Source organism: Vipera berus (assembly GCF_964194415.1).
Source record: "Vipera berus genome assembly, chromosome: 7".
Lineage (NCBI taxonomy): Eukaryota > Metazoa > Chordata > Lepidosauria > Squamata > Viperidae > Vipera > Vipera berus.
In genome coordinates, this window is record NC_138209.1 from 45,923,248 (window position 1) to 45,942,824 (window position 19,577).

General features: G+C 36.8%; 1 protein-coding gene across 1 annotated transcript in view; it reads left to right on the top strand.

The window, feature by feature from the left end:
- SORBS2 (sorbin and SH3 domain containing 2) overlaps nt 1-19,577 on the top strand; it is a 178,514-nt gene that overhangs the window by 129,062 nt on the left and 29,875 nt on the right. Inside the window, exons 16-20 of the mRNA XM_081332252.1 lie at nt 2,692-2,775; nt 5,177-5,233; nt 10,076-10,125; nt 11,212-11,399; nt 16,156-17,721. Of these exons, the coding sequence (XP_081188378.1) occupies nt 2,692-2,775; nt 5,177-5,233; nt 10,076-10,125; nt 11,212-11,399; nt 16,156-17,721 (1,945 nt within the window). The remainder of the gene's footprint in view (nt 1-2,691; nt 2,776-5,176; nt 5,234-10,075; nt 10,126-11,211; nt 11,400-16,155; nt 17,722-19,577) is intronic.

Sequence of the window (19,577 nt, forward strand, 5' to 3'; positions counted from 1 at the left end):
TAATTTATGTATTTAAAGATGCTCTAAAAATACAGATATAGCTTACAATTTTAAATAACACACATAAAGCCTAGCTGAAGATAAGGAACTGACTTTGCAGAAATTGTCTTCCAACTGCCATTGCTTTCTTCACTGCTATGTTTTAATTATCAGCATTAAAACATAAAACATAGAATGATAGGGTTGGAAGAGACTTTGGAGGTCTTCTAGTCCAACCTCCTGCACATGACGGGAGATCCTATACCGTTCCATATTTTCTTTGGACTTGATGGGATGGATGCACATGATCATAGAAAGAATAACAGAATAAGAAGACAGAATAATATACCTGGGAGGTCCTCCAGTCCAACCCCACACTCAAACAGGAAGCCCTACACCATTTTAGACAAACAGCTGCCTAATCTCTTCTTAAAAACCTCCAATTTCTGGGGGCAAGTCATTCCACCGGTTAATTGTTCTCATTGTCAGGAAATTTCTTCTTAATTCTAGGTTGCTTCTCTCCTTGATTAATTTCCATCCATTGCTTCCTGTCCTGCCTTCAGGTGCTTTAGAGAATAGGTTGACCCCTTCTTCTTTGTGGCAGCCCCACAAATATTGGAAGACTGATATCATGTCACCCTAGTCCTTATTTTCAGTATACTAGATGTACGCAATTCCAGCAAACCTTCTTCATGTTTTAGTCTTCAGCCCCCTAATCAACTTTGTTGCTCTTCTCTGCACTCTTTCTAGAGTCTCAACATCTTTTTAATATTGTGGGGATTAAAACTGGATGCAATATTCCAAGTGTGGTCTTATCAAGGTATTGCAAAGTGGTACTAACACTTCATGTGATCCTGATTCTGTCCATCTGTTAATACAGTCTAGGATTGTTTTATCATTTTTGGTGGCAGCAGCACATTGCTGGCTCACATTTAAGTGGTTGTCCACTAGGACTCCTAGATCTCTCTCGCAGTTACTGCTATTGAGCCAAGTTCCACCTATTCTATACTCATGCATTTGTTTTTGTTTTTTTGCTTAAATGTAAAGCCTTACTTTTCTCACCACTGAATTTCATTTTTTTTGATAGGGCTCAGTGTTCAAGTCTGTCGAGAACCTTCTGAATCTTGAATTCATCTTCTGGGGCATTAACTATTCCTGCCAGCTTGGGTCTGTCTACAAATTTGATGAGTTCCTCTTCTCTTCCCTCATCTGAGTTTTATGAAGATGTGGAAGAGTACTGGGCCTAAGACAGAACCTAGGAGTATACCACTACTTATTTCCCTCCATTTAGATGTAGTTCCATTAAGGACTACATATTGACTGTGGTTTGTCAGACAGTTACAAATCCATCTGGTAGTGATGCTGTCTATCCCACATTTTTGTAACTTACCGAGAAATAGGTTGTGATCTAATTTGTCAAATGCCTTATTGAAATCTAAGCATATTACGTCCACAGCTTTTCATTGGTCCACTAATTTAATCACTTTGTCAAAGATTTGTTTGGCATGATCTGTTTTTGACAAGCCCGTGTTGGCTTCTGTTTATAACTTTGCTTGCTTCTAGGTGTTCACAGATCTTGATTATCTTTTCCAGGATCTTCCCAGGCATTGATGTCAAGCTGATTGGTCTGTAGTTACTTAGATCCATTTTTCCCCCTTTCTGAAGATGAGAAACACATCAGCTCTTTTCCAGTCCTCTGGTAGTTCCCCAGTGCTCCAGGATCTTTGAAAGATGTAGTTCAGTGGTTCCGAGATCACATATGCCAGTTCCTTCAGAACTCTGGGATATAATCCATCCTTAGAGGACACTCAGAGAATTGGAGACATGATATTTAATTGGAATAAAAGTGATTATGGTACATAGGTATTATTTAGCATTACATACTTCCTCCATGAAGGGAATCAGTCTGAGTGAGGTTTGAAATATTATTCATTATACATTATTCATTCTAATCTCCAATATCTTGGATAGTAAATTAGTTCTGATATACTTTTATAAGGGAACTCCTAATGGATATCTAGGTTTATTTTCAATCTTGGTTGCTAAGCCTTAATGGAATCACTGAGTATCAGCTGGTTATCCGTGATCCTATATATGGCTCTTCTCTTTCCATCCTGGTTTTTACAAGTACACAGAATAACTTTCTACATGGAGAACCATCAATATTGCATAGATAATCTTTTAAAAAAAACTTTGGCTGAAGCTTTAGAGATGTTTGAGCTATGTGCTTGGCTTTAAAATGTAGAATTAACACACTTTCCTTGGAAGGTTCAAGTATTGCCCCAAATCATGTCCATCTAATTATCACCGGTTGTCTAACACTTGTCTAAACAAATACTAAAAAAAAACTACTTTTTTTAAAAAAAATGAGAATATTTTAATACTCATATATGATAACAAACTTATAAAAGTTACAAGAATTGCAGTGTGTGTGTGTGTGTGTGTGTGTGTGTTGCATTTTTGTACTATGTGCATGATGCATCACAACTATTTGGAGAATAGACCAAAAGGAAGAATTCAGTCAGTGTGTGACAACTCTCAGATCAAATCGCTTTTCACCATGAACCCTCCTTTCTTCATTCCTGTATTTTTGTTTCACCTTCTTTCCTTCCTCTTATGTATGTTTAATGTTAGTGCATTGTCAGAGTAACATCCTGACACTTTCATCAGTGTGTGCCTTTTCCTTCCCTTTTTCCTTCACAACTGTTCCAGACTGATCGCATAAATCCAGATGACATAGATTTAGAAAATGAACCCTGGTATAAGTTCTTTTCAGAACTGGAGTTTGGACGTCCGGTAAGTGAGGCTAGAATACTAATATATCAGTTTTAGGGATTTTGACCAATTCACACATTTCTAGTTAAAAAATGCTTAGATTCTGAAAGTGCATCTATTCAAAATGGAATCATTACTGCAATTATATTTGAAGTATATGTTTTCTATTTTGCAGTTATCATCTATACAGTAAATTTATGTACATTTCATTTGTAAGGTGGAAAGAAACCTATAGGAATGCTTAAGAATAGTCAATAAGGTGGATCCCTATTAAACTTTTTTATGTGTTTGCTGACAGAACTTTTTAAGTTGACAAGAAATTGATAATAATTATTTGGATTCAGTAAGTGTTCAAGCCATTTACAAAAAGCTAGACAAATGCACCCTGTATTATTAGCTTTCATCTAATTTAGATTTAACATAATAATTATTACTATAACACAAAAAGTTATATGGAGCAAAAACACTGAAAGAGAATATTCCCTAATTGAAAAGAAACTTTGTTTTGTTTTTGTTTTTTGTATTATCAAGCATCACTCCTCCGCTCTGGCAATTTTTTTAAATATAAATAGAATACACAATACAATCTGTAGATTTTGCAGCCTCCACAGCCATTTGGAATACTGTACAACTGCCTTCTGCTTCTGTAATGGCAATGCTGTTATGAGGTGTGATGGAAACTATTAGCACCACAAATGTGCAAGTTTTTGATGGAAGTTAATCATAAGCTGCCCAGGTTTGAGGGCAAAACTATGAAACAGCCCGGCTGCTAGAAGGCTCTGCATATCAGAATTTGTACCATACTGAACTTAGGTGCTCCTCGGGCCTATGGAAGAAGCCATAAGACCAGATTTTGGTGACATTTTCAGTAATGTCCAAAATAATGCCTACCATAACCAGACTATCTTGGATTTGGAAAGTTGTGGAATTTCTTCTTGTGATCCATAATCATAACACAAGAGAAGCCCTCCATCATCCTTCAGGTTTTTTCCCATCTATCACCAATGAATAATACAAGAATCTCACACAAATTTAGCTTTCTTGGTTTTAAAGAAAAAGAAGTCAATCAGAACAACATGAAAAAAATATGAAAGCTCACTTAGGAGCCCTACCGAAAGAAATAAATGCCTGTTTCTCACAAATGAAAGATAACTGAAAAGGCATTAATGACTTGTCTTCCAACAATGTCATTGTTAATTATCCACCAAAGACCTGATTTCCCAAAAGCTGCTGCTTCCTCTGCAACAACCATCTCAGTGGGACCTAGGAAGGCCAAACTAGACATTATGGTTAATTCAGTCTCTCCTGGAAATCATAGCAATGTTCTACCTTGTACTTTTTTATGTCCTCACTGATTACAATTACAAATCTATACCTGCCCGCTTCATATAAATAGCTTCCATGTGTCAGGAAGATGATATCTGTACATTTATTTTGGCCTCTGGATCACAGTGTATTTTGGACCCTAAATCTCTATCTCAATTTGTTATATCGAAGGAACTTTATTTTCTAGCAGCGTAACCTAACTATAAGGTAAAGGTAAAGGTTCCCCCGCACGTGCGTGCTAGTCATTTCCGACTCTAGGGGCCGGTGCTCATCTCCGTTTCAAAGCCAAAGAGCCAGCGCTTGTCTGAGGACGTCGCCGTGGTCATGTGGCCGGCATGACTAGATGCCAAAGGCGCACGGAACGCTGTTACCTTCCCACCATAGTGGTCCCTATTTTTGTACTTGCATTTTTACGTGCTTTCGAACTGCTAGGTTGGCAGAAGCTGGGACAAGTAACAGGCGCTCACTCTGCTACGCGGCACTCGGGATTCGACCCGCCAAACTTCCGACCTTCTGATCGACAAGCTCAGCATCCTAACCCACTGAGCCACCGCGTCCCTAACTATACTAGTGCTTTTTTCTGATCTTAAAGAGAGCTGTTTATTTCAGTTCATTCTGTGACCTGAAATACAATCCATCATGAGTGCTTTCATTCCAAAGCCAACTTCTGTTCAGGTCTAACCCAGTGAAGAAGACAATTAGAATAGCAAAACTTGGATTGTATCCATAATTTCACAGAAAGCATTAGCCTCATTCAAAACACAGCAGAGCCTCAAACAGGATCAGATTATTACATTCTCTCTTTTTTCTCCCATCTTTCTTCCATCTTTCCCAATTGGGAAAGAGTTATACTTTCCTTTAGTTTTTTTCACCTGCAGCTTTACTAACAACAGTGGAAGATTTATTAAAAACAATTGATTAGCTACTATCACATATTCTTTATCCCAGACTGATCCTCTCATTTTGTTGCATTTTTACCACTCTTGTAATCTGTCAACACTCAGTTTCTAACTATGTCACCTTCTCCACATGTTTCATGCCTTGCTGCCATTGATTCTCCTCCATTTCATCTCGCAATTCTACTTATATGATGCAGCCTCCTAAAAAGATTTTGGATTATGTTCAAGACAATCCTCCAGGTTTTTCCAAAGAGGTAAATCAGCATGTTTCTTCAATAGATGGTTAAAATTTGGGGACAACATAAATATTGAATTTAATTACAGGATATTCTGTTCACTTGGATACTACCCTGCAAAACTCATTCCACTAATACAGTTATAACTTCATAATCCCATAAATATGAAATGTCTTCAATGAAAACATCCTAACAATACTTTTCTTATTTTATTTATTTATTTACAGAACTTATATTATCATCTCATATAATAATCCTAGGTAGCTTGCAACAATCAATAAAAAGAAGAACAAACTCCAAGCTAATTACAAGGCCTTGCCTAAGGCAGAGGTGTCAAACTGCCAGCCCACGGGCCAGATGCATCATGCACAGGCCACATCCACCCTGGCTACGCAAAGGCAAAAAAGTCACAATACTTCACGTGACATGAGAGTGAGTTTGACACCCTTGGCCTAGGACAACAATTTTTAACATAAAGAATATGACAATTGCCTTGTTGAACAAGACAGTTTGGGATCAAAAAATCTCATTCCCATAACCATTTAACAATAAACATAGAAAATGGGTGGAAAATGACAAATGATAGTTATTATTCTGACTTCTGCTATTTAAACAGTAATCTGTTGGGAATTAGGAAAGTGAATTACTAATTCCAAAAAGGCTTAATATTGATCCAATATCAATATAACCAGACAAGAGTAAAGTAATGGTAAAATAAATTTACAATGGATTGCACAAACTTTATTGTTTGTTTATTTGTTATTTGCTCCTCACCCTTCCCCCTGGCAATCTTGTTTTAGTTTATTTATACTGTTATTTTTGACCTTTTAAGCCTCCCAGAGTTATCCTGGATAGTCACAGAAATTTAAAAAAATGAATAAATAGTTCAAGACCATTGCATCTACAAAAAATAAAGGCTTACTTAGATCCTGAACATCAGAAAAAAGAAGTCAGCATTTCTCAAATCTTTCCAGGGGTTTTTTTAAGTTTGGATGCTTTGATTATTATGAATGTTGATCTTCTGTCATCAGTTTAATTTGTTCTCCTTAAAAATGCAACATTCTTAAAGCAGCAGAAACCAAATCAATTTTCTTTAATAGTGCTACACAATTTCCTTTTGCTTACCAAGAAGTGAAAATGATAGATGTGTTAAGTCTCCAACTGGTTTCATTCACCTGTAGAATAATAAAACACCTTCAGCAAATATTTAGATAATGAACAAACTCTTAAGCCATATCGGCCTTCTTTCAATAAGTTACTTCCTTGTAGACTATGTTCTTTAGGCTCTCCAGCTACGTGTCTGTAATTAACAGAGCAAAACATGCACCTTTATTGTAGTTGAAAGAATTAAAAGCAATCTTCAGAATATATCTTTCTGCTATTTCCTGTCCATGAAAATTTGCAACCTGATGATGCCCATTCTCTCTGCCTAAAACCAATCTTTTCTACTGGGTATCGCTCAAGCATTTCACAAAGATTTCCAAGAGGCTGGTGCTTATATAATAGGGCAATAGGGAAAAAATAATGACTTTTCATTTCAGTTTCTATCCCATTTAATACAAATTGCAGTCTTCAAAGAATGAAGAGTCTCTATGTTAACAGGCCTAATAATATGCATAATAGTCTTTTTAATAAAGTACTAAGTTGAAATTATGTTCATGAGTTCAGTCTTCTTAAAGGTTTGTGCCAAAATTCTTTAATAGTTGATTTTGCCTTGTAAAAGGTTTACTATATATATTATATATTTCTGAAATCCCAGTCTGGCCAATGTTTACCTGAATGCTACAATTTGAATACAGAATCACATTTTTATACAGGTGTTCCTCAGCTTACAATCACAATTGGGACCAGAATTACTGTTGTTGCTAACTGATGCAGTTGTTAAGTAAGTCATCCTGTGACTGCACCCAATTTTAAACCTATTTTTGTTACAATCGTGAAGCACATCACCATGGTTCTTAAGCAAATCATGCAGTCATTAAATGAATCTGGTTTCCCCCATTAGCTTTGCTTTTTGTAACCCCCCCCCCCCAATGCTGCAACTGTTATAAGCCTCCCAGGGTCACTGAATGATTGGGAGGGGCAGCATAGAAACTTAATAAATAAATAAATCTGGTTTCCAAGTGCCCAAATTGTGGTTATGTGAATGTGGGAATGCTGTGATGGTCATGTGTGTGAGGACTGGTTGCAAGTCATTTTTTTCAGTCATAAGAACTTTGATCAATGGTTGAGGACTACCTGTGCATCTTCTACAAATACCATTTGCAGAGTAATGCTGAGTAAAGTCCAAACTAGAGCCAACCTGACAGGCAAAGGATACTGCCAGTTCAAGTGGCAGAGGTTAATTTGCAGGCTCCTAAACTTTCCTTTTCAATAGAAAGGGGGATTCTTACATCCTTAAACTTGCCTGCCTTAGATGCAATAATGGACATTCTGCTAACCCAAGCATTTGTCTGTCTATACTACTTCTAAAGGTAATATACTAAAATCACCTTTGCCTCACACAAAGTGACTTAAACCACCCCAAGAAGAAATAATATTTGATGGGAAATTAAATTTGTATGTCAAGAAATAACTAGGTTAAGGGTTTGTTTTCAAATGTCAACATAGGTTCTGTACCTAGGAAAGAACTGTAGCTCAGTTCTAGAGTGCAAGTTTTGTATTAAGAAGTTTAATTCTTGGCTCCTCCAATTAGTAGGAGGAGGTAACAGGTGATGGGTGGGGAAGCAGCCTGGAGAATTATTGTTAGCCCCAGAGGACAAGATCAGAATATAGTTCAGCAACTCTCAAAGTAAAATTCCAGTGGTTTTCTGCACAAATGCAAGGTAATACTGATTAGGGGTTGTAATGCAATTCAAAACTATGTTTTTTATGTATTTTTTCCCACAGTGCTTTTGCTTTTCCAAAAAGATCAGTAGTTCAGAGTATGCAATTGCAACTGCAGTTTCTCAAGTCATCTCTGAAATTTCATGACCTGAATATAAAATAAATGTACCATTAATTGGACAGGTGATTTATGTATTTGATAAGCTGTACCTGGGATGAGGTTCTTCTTTTTCCAACTCCTGCTGGTTATGCAGGTAGTCCTAATTTAATAGTGATAATTAGGATCAGAAGCTCCATCACTAAGTAATATGGTTGTAAACTGTGACATCACATGACTGCAGCAACTTACAATGGCATTTGGGATAGTTCCAGTTGTGATTATTAAACAAATCCCACATGGTCACTTTCGTCCTGTCTCCAACCTTCGCTTTCTTGCGAAGGTTGTTGAGAGTGTGGTGGCACGGCAGCTCCCTTTGGTCCTGGAGGAAACTGAGTATCTGGATCCGTACCAATCGGGTTTCAGGCCCAGGTACAGCACGGAGACGGCATTGGTCGTGCTGGTGGATGATCTCTGGCGGGCCCGAGATAGGGGTTATTCCTCTGTCCTGGTCCTATTAGATCTCTCAACGGCTTTTGATACCATCGACCATGGTATCTTGCTGAGACGTCTTGAGGGGTTGGGATTGGGAGGCACCATTTTACGGTGGTTCTCCTCCTACCTCTCGGGCCATTCGCAGACGGTGTTGGCAGGGGGGCAGAGGTCAGCCCCTAGGCCCCTTAGTTGTGGGGTGCCTCAGGGGTTGCCCCAGTATGCTCACACAGAGAGGGCCTCCTCAGGGTGCCGTCGGCTAGACAATGTCGGCTGGCGACCCCCAGGGGGAGGGCCTTCTCTGTGGGAGCGCCAGCCCTATGGAACCAACTTCCCCTTGAGCTCCAGATGGCCCCGGATCTCCGGTCCTTTCGCCGCGGCCTTAAAACACTTCTTTTCCATCAGGCTGACCTGGACTGATGACAGGGATTTTAAAATGTTTTTTTAATTTTTAACTACAATTTTAATTTATTCTATTGGGGCTGTTAATTTAATTCTTTTTAACTTTTGTGTTGTTGTATTTTATTGTTGTTAGCCACCCTGAGTCCTTTGGGAGATAGGGCGGCATATAAGTCCCAATAATAAATAAATAAATAAATAAATAAATAGATGTGACATCTTGAGATTCCCAATTGCAGCCTCCTGCTAGCTTCCCTGTTTGTAGAAAGCTGGCAGTGAAGATCACAAATGATGATCATGTGACCATGGGATGCTGTGAGTGTTGTAATTACGAGTCAAATGCCAAGAGCCAGTTGCCAAATCACGATTGCCCAAATGTAGGGATGCTGCAGCAGCCGCAACCACAAGGACCAGTCATAAGTCTCTTCATTTCATCATAACTGCAAAAAGTTGCTGAATTAAACAAAAACTACCTATAGTAATATATATGTCTATTTCCAGCTGAACCTTTAACATCTGCTAAGTTTAACAACAAAACAGTTGTTGTTAAACTTTGAATTTATATTGACAAGTATAAAGTATTTGTATTCTCAAATAATCACTTTAATATTATTCCTGTGCCAAAACAAAATCTTTAAGTTGGGATGACCAGACTGTGTGTTTAACATGAAGTTTAAGAAGTCAGCAAATGGCAATATATGCTAGAGATATTTAAGCTCTGCTTACAAAGAATTTCCACCTTGATTTGATTTTAATATTGTGGCAAGTAATACCTGTTGATTTTTAATTACTTTTTTCATTGTTATAGTTTCCAATATTTAGTCAATATAAGGATATAAGGTTTAATTTGAGAAACTAACAGAAAAAATACTGAAGAAATTATCTCCAATACTAAAAACAGCATTTGAAATTAGTTTAAAAGCTACACAACTTTTAATTATGTAGTTAATAATATTAATGATTGTGAGAGTCTTCAGTCAGTCAATATAATGTTTTGTTGTGAATATATTTGAAATTCAATTTAAGATGCTTGCTTATTTCTGCAGACATCTTTACACTACAGTCCAACAGAGAGACGCGTGGATAGACCTTCTAGGTAAGAGAAATCAAATATATAAATACAAGCAGAAAGGAAAAAGCTCCTTCAAATTATGAAAAAACTCCTGCTTATCCATAGTACAGCTTGTGCATTATATGCTTGGATTTCTTCTCCTACAGAAAGATAATTACATATCCCTTTTTAGATTTAAGCACAGTATCGATTGAAGTTTTCCTGCAAGCATTTTCTCCTTTACAGCTCCTGTAATTTCCTTGTGCCATTTTCTCTTTGAATTAAGCATAATTTGTCTGTATGTGCTACATACAGTGGTATTACATACCACTGTAATACAGGGAAAAATTAAAACAAGGCAGAAGAAAAAAGAAGGAAAAACATTTTAATGCAGCATTGTTACTTGGCATCAAGTATATGTGAAATTTTTGACACAGCTAAATGTCTTATTTAATTTGACTTTTAAGTATTGGTACTGTGGGGGTGTGATGGCTCAACAGTTAAAGACACTGAGCTTGTCAACTGGAAAACTGACAGCCCAGTTTCGAGACCTGACCACCATGGTTAGAATGCAGGCTAATTCTGCTAACTGCTAGGAGTTCGATCCTGATCAATGCAAGGTTGACTCAGTCTTCCACCCTTCCAAGGTCAGTAAATTGAGAACCCAGATTGTGGGGGGCAATATGCTGACTTTGTAAAACACTTAGAAAGGGCTGTAAAGCACTATGCAGCGGTATATAAGTCTGAGTGCTATTATTATTGTCACACAATGGGGTGAGCTCCCGTTCCTTGCCCCAGTTCCTGCAAACCTAGCAGTTTGAAAGCATGCAAATGTGAGTAGAGTAATAGGTACCACTTTGGTGGAAAGGTAACAGCATTCAGTGCATCTTTGGCATATAGCCATGCTGGCCAAATGACCACAGAAAATGTCTTTGGACAACGTGCCTCCCTTGGCCAAGAAATAGAGATAAGCACCTCGCCCTAGAATCAGACACGACTGGATAGGGAAGCCTTGCCTTTTTATTGGTACTGTATCCAGTTATGCTAGCAGTGGCTAATGAGCTTAACTATTTGCTGACTTCTAAGGAGACATTTTAGACATGTCTTGCTACATTACTATTTTTCCCCCAGTTCTGCAAGTACTTCAAGTGATTACAGAAAACGAAGGAAGTCAGAGCCTACAGTAACTCAGCAGAAAGTCCACCCTGATCAGAATGTAAATCGATACACACTTGGACGTACAGATACACAGAGCACCTATTCAACCCTTAGGAAGCCTGTTACAACCTCTTCTCCATCTTCTCCATCAAGAGCAAAAGGTAATAAATGAGCACAAACATAAATAAAGAGGAATAATTACTCATGAATTCCAAAACAATGTGGATGGATTTCAAATGCTGCTAGACAATCAAAATTCACCAATCCAATTTGCATAGAAGGAATAGAAATCCAGTATTTATATTCATATTAATCTTCTAATGTGATATGTCAGAAAGTCATCATATGAAGACTTTTGTAGCCTTTTCTTTTTTTAAAAAAAAGGTGATTAAAATCTTTTTTAAAAAAACTTTAAAGTTGATTCATCAGACAAGGAAAAGACAGGGATTGGTAGCATTTTCTTCCCAGATATATTATTTTTTTAAAATGTGGTTTTCATACATCACTAATCTAGACATAAGTCACAAGCATAAATGTGTCCAAAGGAAATGCAGTCTGCATATCTCTTAATGTTCAATAAATGAATTGTCCCTTTTTAATAACTGAATAGGACACTGAATTATTGTCTTGGCAAACATTTATGGGGAGTGAAGTCTTAATGCAGGTTTTCTATCTCTGCATTCAATAAGAGCTTTTTTTCTGCCATATTCTATTTCTGCAATTCTTCCCCGTTTCATATAGCTGCTAATATTTCCTGTTTATTGTTACTGTATAGCAGCCGAAGTATTTTGTATGATTGCTCCCAGCTCTGCAATGCCACCATAATGTTTCAAAATTTTACATTGAAAAGGCAGTCAGGTACCATTTACCCAATTGGAATATGTTTTTTTAACCCCTACAAATAATTACACAGGAATATCTGCAGGATATGATTTTTTTAAAAACCAAGATAACTGTAATAATGCAATTGAAGCTTCATCTTGATTTTTACATGTGTCACTTAATTCTTGCCTCATCACAGTTGCCTTCTTGACTTTTTGGACCAGGCACTGTGGACATTCCAGTAATTAACTGTGAGTTGGGGAAGGGAAAATAAAGATTATCTTAGAGTTGGTGAGAAGAACAGACAAGAGTATTGAATATAACAAATGGGTGAAGAGTAGCCACTGTGTGGAGAGGCTGTTTGCCTGTGAAGTTAGTCTTTCTTGTAAAACCTAAAATAAACTCCTTTATTTTTTTTCTTACTGTCCTTATAATCTACTTTTACTTGTCCTAATTTCATTCAGCTATCCTTCCCTTTAAGTTGATTCATCAGACAAGGAAAAGACAGGGATTGGTAGCATTTTCTTCCCAGATATATTATTTTTTTAAAAATGTGGTTGTCATACATCACTAATCAAGACATAAGTCACAAGCATAAATGTGTCCAAAGGAAATGCAGTCTGCATATCTCTTAATGTTCAATAAATGAATTGTCCCTTTTAATAACTGAATAGGAAACTGAATTATTGTCTTGGCAAACATTTATGGGGAGTGAAGTCTTAATGCAGGTTTTCTATCTCTGCATTCAATAAGAGCTTTTTTTCTGCCATATTCTATTTCTGCAATTCTTCCCCGTTTCATATAGCTGCTAATATTTCCTGTTTATTGTTACTGTATAGCAGCCGAAGTATTTTGTATGATTGCTCCCAGCTCTGCAATGCCACCATAATGTTTCAAAATTTTACATTGAAAAGGCAGTCAGGTACCATTTACCCAATTGGAATATGTTTTTTTAACCCCTACAAATAATTACACAGGAATATCTGCAGGATATGATTTTTTTAAAAACCAAGATAACTGTAATAATGCAATTGAAGCTTCATCTTGATTTTTACATGTGTCACTTAATTCTTGCCTCATCACAGTTGCCTTCTTGACTTTTTGGACCAGGCACTGTGGACATTCCAGTAATTAACTGTGAGTTGGGGAAGGGAAAATAAAGATTATCTTAGAGTTGGTGAGAAGAACAGACAAGAGTATTGAATATAACAAATGGGTGAAGAGTAGCCACTGTGTGGAGAGGCTGTTTGCCTGTGAAGTTAGTCTTTCTTGTAAAACCTAAAATAAACTCCTTTATTTTTTTTCTTACTGTCCTTATAATCTACTTTTACTTGTCCTAATTTCATTCAGCTATCCTTCCCTTTAACTCATTTATATTCTATTTTTGCCTTTCCTTCCTTTTTCATCTTTTTTTTTTTTTGCTATTTATGTTGGAAAGAGGGGAGGGTTGTAGATATACACTCATGTAAGAATACTTTGTGGTAAAAGAAGAAACAGTTGCAATATGTATATGAACGGTCCATTAATTTTATAAATTGGGTCTTTGGATATAATATTCAGTCAAATATAAATTTAGCTTTATTGCTCTGGATCAGCCTTTTTTTGGAGTGTGTGCATGTTCAGGAATTTGTATACAGATGTGTCATTTGCACTCATTATTGGAGCAATCTCCAATATAGGTTTCAATCAAAGTTGACAGCCCTTGATTGAAAAAGTGGAAAAGCTGGACACTGCACATGATTTTTTGTACGTATTTATGATTCTTTTTTAAGAAAATCTACTCTTCCCTTGAATTATCTTCCTTTTGGGTTAAAATGGCAGATGGTTCTTCTTTGAATAAAAAAAAATCACTTTTCAGCCCTAGCAGTGGTCTGTGCCTTCCTCAGTCTCAGGTTCTTTACTGGAGGCCTGGGAGTTTGGTCCTTCTGCCCAGCATCTTAGCTCTTACTAGCACTGCACTCTTCTGAACAAAAAGCTCTAATGTCATTCCTGGGATCTGTCGGAGTCACCCTCCCAGCTTGGGAGTCATAGCCCCAAGTCCTTCTTTCCTCCTATTCCTATCTAGTGGTGGTACTGTAGGATTACATACAGGTAGACCTTGAATTATAACCATTTATTTAGTGACCATTTGAAGTTAATGGTCTGAATGGTACTGGTAATGGTACTGAATGATACTGAAAAAGTGACTTACTGTATGACCAGTTTTCATTATGACCACTGCAGCATCCCCATGGTTACATGATAAAAAAATTCGGGCACTTGGCAGCCAGCATGTATTTATGACAGTGGACTGTCCCGGGGTCATGTGATCACCAGTTGGTTTCTGACAAGCAAAGCTAATGGGAGAAGCTGGATTCACTTAATAACTGGAGTTATTCTCTTAACAACTATGGCAAGAAAGGTGTACACACACACACACACACACACACACACACACACACAAACAAATATCATATAGTTAATATCTCAATATCCCAATATCTTTCACTGAAAATCAGGACCCTCTGCATTTTCTGCTTTAATGTTTATCATTGTTAACAGGGTTTATTTGTGTAAGTGTTACTACTTATTTATATAAAAAGCAGTCTAAAATCTGAGGCATTTAAAAATTTGTTCTAATGATTATTTAATTGCAGGTCAATTTAACGTTTAATGTACAGTATTTCTAGTTTTGATACTTCAGGGTACAGAATTAGTAATCAGTATTAGTACTTGGCTAATTGTTTGCATATATTTGTAACACGTTCTATATGGTATTGTAGAATCTCAGTGTTAAATGCTTGGGCAAATAGCAATTCTGTTTTCTTCCGTTCTGCTGGAACCCATCTAATCCAGGCAATGGGTTCTAGAAAGTTATGGGCAAAGTGACTTAGTTTTGCTTTTTCCCAAATTGATGACCTTCAGATCTGTTGAACTACAACTCCCATCATTCCCATTGTTACCAAAATTGTATTCCAGCATATTTTTTCTCATTTAACTGTTTTCCCTCTAAATCCATTGATTAAATTTTTTTATTAAATTAAAAGCTTCCCCATTGTTCACTCTGTTAAATTACAAATATCACCAATACAAGAGAATAACCAGAGGAAGAATAGAGAAGGAAAAAAAACTTGGGGAGGGGGAACAGAGAGAGAGGTGGAGAAAAAAGGAAAACATTATTTTTAAATTGGAAAAACTGTAAAGGAGTCTAAGGTTACTGTAGGCTACCGATTTTCTAAATTGTTCCAAGTCTTTCCAAGTAGGCAATACGGCTATAGCTGGGTTTCTATTGGGCTGTTTTTTAATGTATAATTTTTTATTTTACACAATCAAAAGCTAAACAAGAAAATATATAAAAGGAAAGTAGAAAAAGGAAGAAGATAAAAGAAGAGGTACTGGAAAAGAGAAAGAAAGAAAGAAAGAAAGAAAGAAAGAAAGAAAGAAAGAAAGAAAGAAAGAAAGAAAGAAAGAAAGAAAGAAAGAAAGAAAGAAAGAAAGAAAGAAAGAAAGAGGGAGGGAGGGAGGGAGGGAGGGAGGGAATTTTAAATGTGGCTTCCGATCTTCTATACAGTAGTTAACAAACAAACTTCCATTAATTCTTCCCCATTAGAGTTACATTATATAGTTCCATTTTCCCCACATTTGACCTTTTTAATCAGCTGATCCAGAAATTACTTTTTATTTTCATTTTGTCCATTTTCAGCAATTATTGGGCTGTTTTTTAATTTTCATTTTATTGCCTGGATTAGATTTTTGAACAGCAGATACAGGTTTTTTTTATTTAACTTACAAAGATGGTAATGTATGTGCACATTTTTACAGTACGACAGAGAGACTAGGTGGGAAATGGTACCCAGTTTGCCATTTAAAAACTTTAAAGATATATATAGAAGCCTTCAATTATTAAATAACTTGCTATATTAATAGTGCAATTCAAAGGTAGCTTAATGGTTATTGTATGTTTTAAGTATGCATATTATGTTAGGAAAATCAAAGTGATTCCCCACACTTGGTTTCTTTCTGACATATGAAAATTGTTATTTTCCTGTCTACTTTTGAATCTGTTAATTTCTGGCAATGTCTCTTTTTCACCATGCTGCTCTGTGGATTATAAAGGTGGGGATATTAGCAAAACATATTCATCCCTTTCCAGTTATTCAGACCCCAACCAGAACGCCTCAAATGATTTAGATTATAGTAAAAATTATGGGCAGAGACTAGCAGTTCCAGGCGATTCAAGAAGAGCCATCAGTTACAAAAATGGCTGGCAAATGGCCCGTCAGAATGCAGAAGTCTGGAGCAGCACTGAAGAGACGTCCTCTCCCAAACGCAAATCTCGCAGCTACGATGACCTACTAGCTGATGATCATTGTTGCTTCTCTGATACACAGAATAAATCTGAAAGTATGGTGTCTCTGTTGTGTGCAGACAATTCCAAAGGTGATTCTTCCCTAACCTGGGCTTCCCCGTATTCCTCTGAAACCCGTGGTTCCAATCGGTCAAGGGCACATCTTAGATCTGCCCATGATGCTCCTGGATTTCTAAAAATGTACAAAAGAATGCACCGCATCAACCGCAAAGACTTACTTAATTCTGAGGTTATCTGTTCTGTGAAATCCAGAGTACTGCAGTATGAAAAGGAACAGCATAAGAGCTTACTACATGGTTGGAAAGAATCCTCCGCAGAGGAGGTGCCAAGGGACATGGTGCCCAATAGAATATCTGAATTTGAAAAACTAATTCAGAAATCTAAATCAATGCCAAATTTAGGGGAAGAAGCATTATCAACTGCAAGCCTCCTAGAACCCCCTAAAAATGGCTTTTGTACAATGAGACGGTTTTCTATTGAATCCTTGCTGGATGAAGAAAATCAAAATAGGCACACTGCTCAAGTGCAAAGGAATTACAAGTCCAAAACTCTGGTGCCAATTCACATTGAAGTAACTAGTGAGGAACCACAAAGATCTCAGATGGACTATTCAGACAGTGACCAAGATGGAGTGGTCTCTGACATGAGTGACTTCATACAGATAGAAGGCTCATCTTTTTGCAGTGAAAGTGATTTCGATCACTTCTCCTTCACATCCTCAGAAAGCTTTTATGGATCAGGCCATCACCATCATCACAAGCATCTTATCAGCTCCTGCAAAGGAAGATGTCCAGCCTCATACACACGCTTCACCACCATGCTGAAGCATGCAAGGGCTAAACAGGAAACTACCCCAGAAGTTCCTAAGCGACAAGATTCCGATGCTGGCCTGTCTAAAATAGCCTTCCTAGTCAGCCCAGTGCCTTTCCGGAGGAAAAAAAATACACTCCCCAAAAAGCAGGCTGAAAAGACTAAATGCAAATCATCTGTCTTTGATGCCCTGGACTCCGCTCTTAAAGATATCTGTGACCAAATCAAAGCAGAAAAAAGAAGGGGAAGCTTGCCTGACAATAGTATATTGCACAGACTTATTTCTGAATTGCTTCCAGACATTCCTGAGAGAAATTCTTCCCTTAAAGTTTTTAGAAAAAGTCCCATACGCCAGCCTTTGCATCCACTGCCTCACGATGGTGCTATTCACTGTCCGTTGTACCAGAATGAATGCAGAAGTTTGCCTCTCAGTGCCTCTTATCAAGAGATGGATGCTACCAACAGCAGCAACCAGGAATATGATAATGCACTGTGTTTCCAAGGTGGATTACTTCCTTTTCTTTATGCTTGTGTTTGAGTCATTCACCCTTATCCTTTCTAGTTTGTTCCCATTACATTTGTGTTGTGCACCTTATACAGCCTAGAAATTGGTGAGGAAAATAACAGTGTACAAAGTTGTTTTTTTCAGACCAGCCAACAAAAGGAAGAAGTAGCCTTTTGTTGTTAGCATTTGAATAGTTACTGAAATAAGAGAGCAGTGATTCATAATGGAACTTAGCATCACACAGTGGAAAAAAGTCTCAGTTGGTGTAATTTTCATATCAATAGTTTTTGGAACAAAGTACAAAGATTTCCTAATAAAATATATGGTCACCTGATTATAAGAAAGTACAAGATGAAATAATAAGAAAAGCACTTGTTCTAAAATTATTTCCATCTAAGTTCACAAAATAGTTGAGCTATATAGAAACATAATTATGGCTGTGTGAACTAAATGTTTGGCTCACTAATCTAAATGTCCATCTATGCAATGATGGAGGGAACATTAAAATCTACTAATTTTAAAAGGGCTTCATTTAATATTGAGAAGGACAAGTCCTACAGGATAAAACCAAGGAAAGAAGTATTACAATTCCAATTTCATCTACTTAACTAAAGTTTATGTTTCAATAAAAATAACAATAACAAGCAAATGATCTCCATTAATAGTATAGAATATTTAAACATTCAACTCGGTCGTGGTCTCCTCTGCCTATAGCTGTATAGCTCAACTATCAGCAGCAAGAGAAAACCATGGCTTTCTTCTTTCACATCTTCTCCAGTGATGCTGAGATTAGAAGTGTTCCTCTTCTAAATGAAATTTCCTGTGACACCAAATTTGGGGGTAGATCTGCTTATTTTAAACCAGTTATGAGCAATGTAAAAATAGTGGTTGCTGAACCATAGCTCTGAGCTGATTCCAGTGGCAAGCAATATAGGGAATTATAGTTTAACAACATCAGTAAAGTCACATATTACCTCTCATTTAAAATAAACCAGGATTAAACTATAGTTTATACTCTTAGCTGATTGGTAAACCAATACTGCTTTACACTAGGTAGAGTTCATGTAGTTATCTACTACTTGATAAGCTTAAAATGAGTGTGCCAGTCTCCTTTGTCCAGAGGGAGGACAAAGAAAGGAGAAAATTTGAGTCCAAACCTCAGGGTGCTTTTGCATCTACCATTATTGTACACCATCCAGCATCATATTAATTTGGTAAATAAACCAGAAACTAGAATTGTTGTGCAAAAATGGATCCAAGAAGCTTATGGTTCTTCTTGATCCATGTAAATATAATAAATTGGTCATATTATTTAGATATCAAGGTTTAGATATATGCAGTTTCTACAATTTCTTACATGCATTAGTAATTTCTGACATGAGAGATATCGCTAACACAAATTGCACTTGAAGCTATATTCTGGAAGTTAAAGTCCACACATCTTAAAGTTACCAGGTTTGAGAAATTCTGGCTTAGGGTACCATAAACATAAAGTTTTTTGAAACTAACAAATAGAATAATTATTTCTCATCGAAGATTTCTATAAAAATGAAGTGTAGACCTTACAAAGCTGCTTAAAAAGTGTTAATGAACTACATTATTTTTTTATTCATGTTAATATACTTACATAGGTATTTTCAGCTTGTCATATACTAATCTTAAATATGTTTACTCAGTAATCAGTCTACTGAATTTAATAGGCCTTTTCTCTAATAAACTTTGGGATCATGCTGAAAGGATGCAATCCTATTTCATGGACATTTCTATATAAACAATTGGGTTTTGTGAGCTAGAAATATGGAATTCTAGATGTCACTTAATCTGGAAAGCAGTACTTCAGACTAACAGCATGGT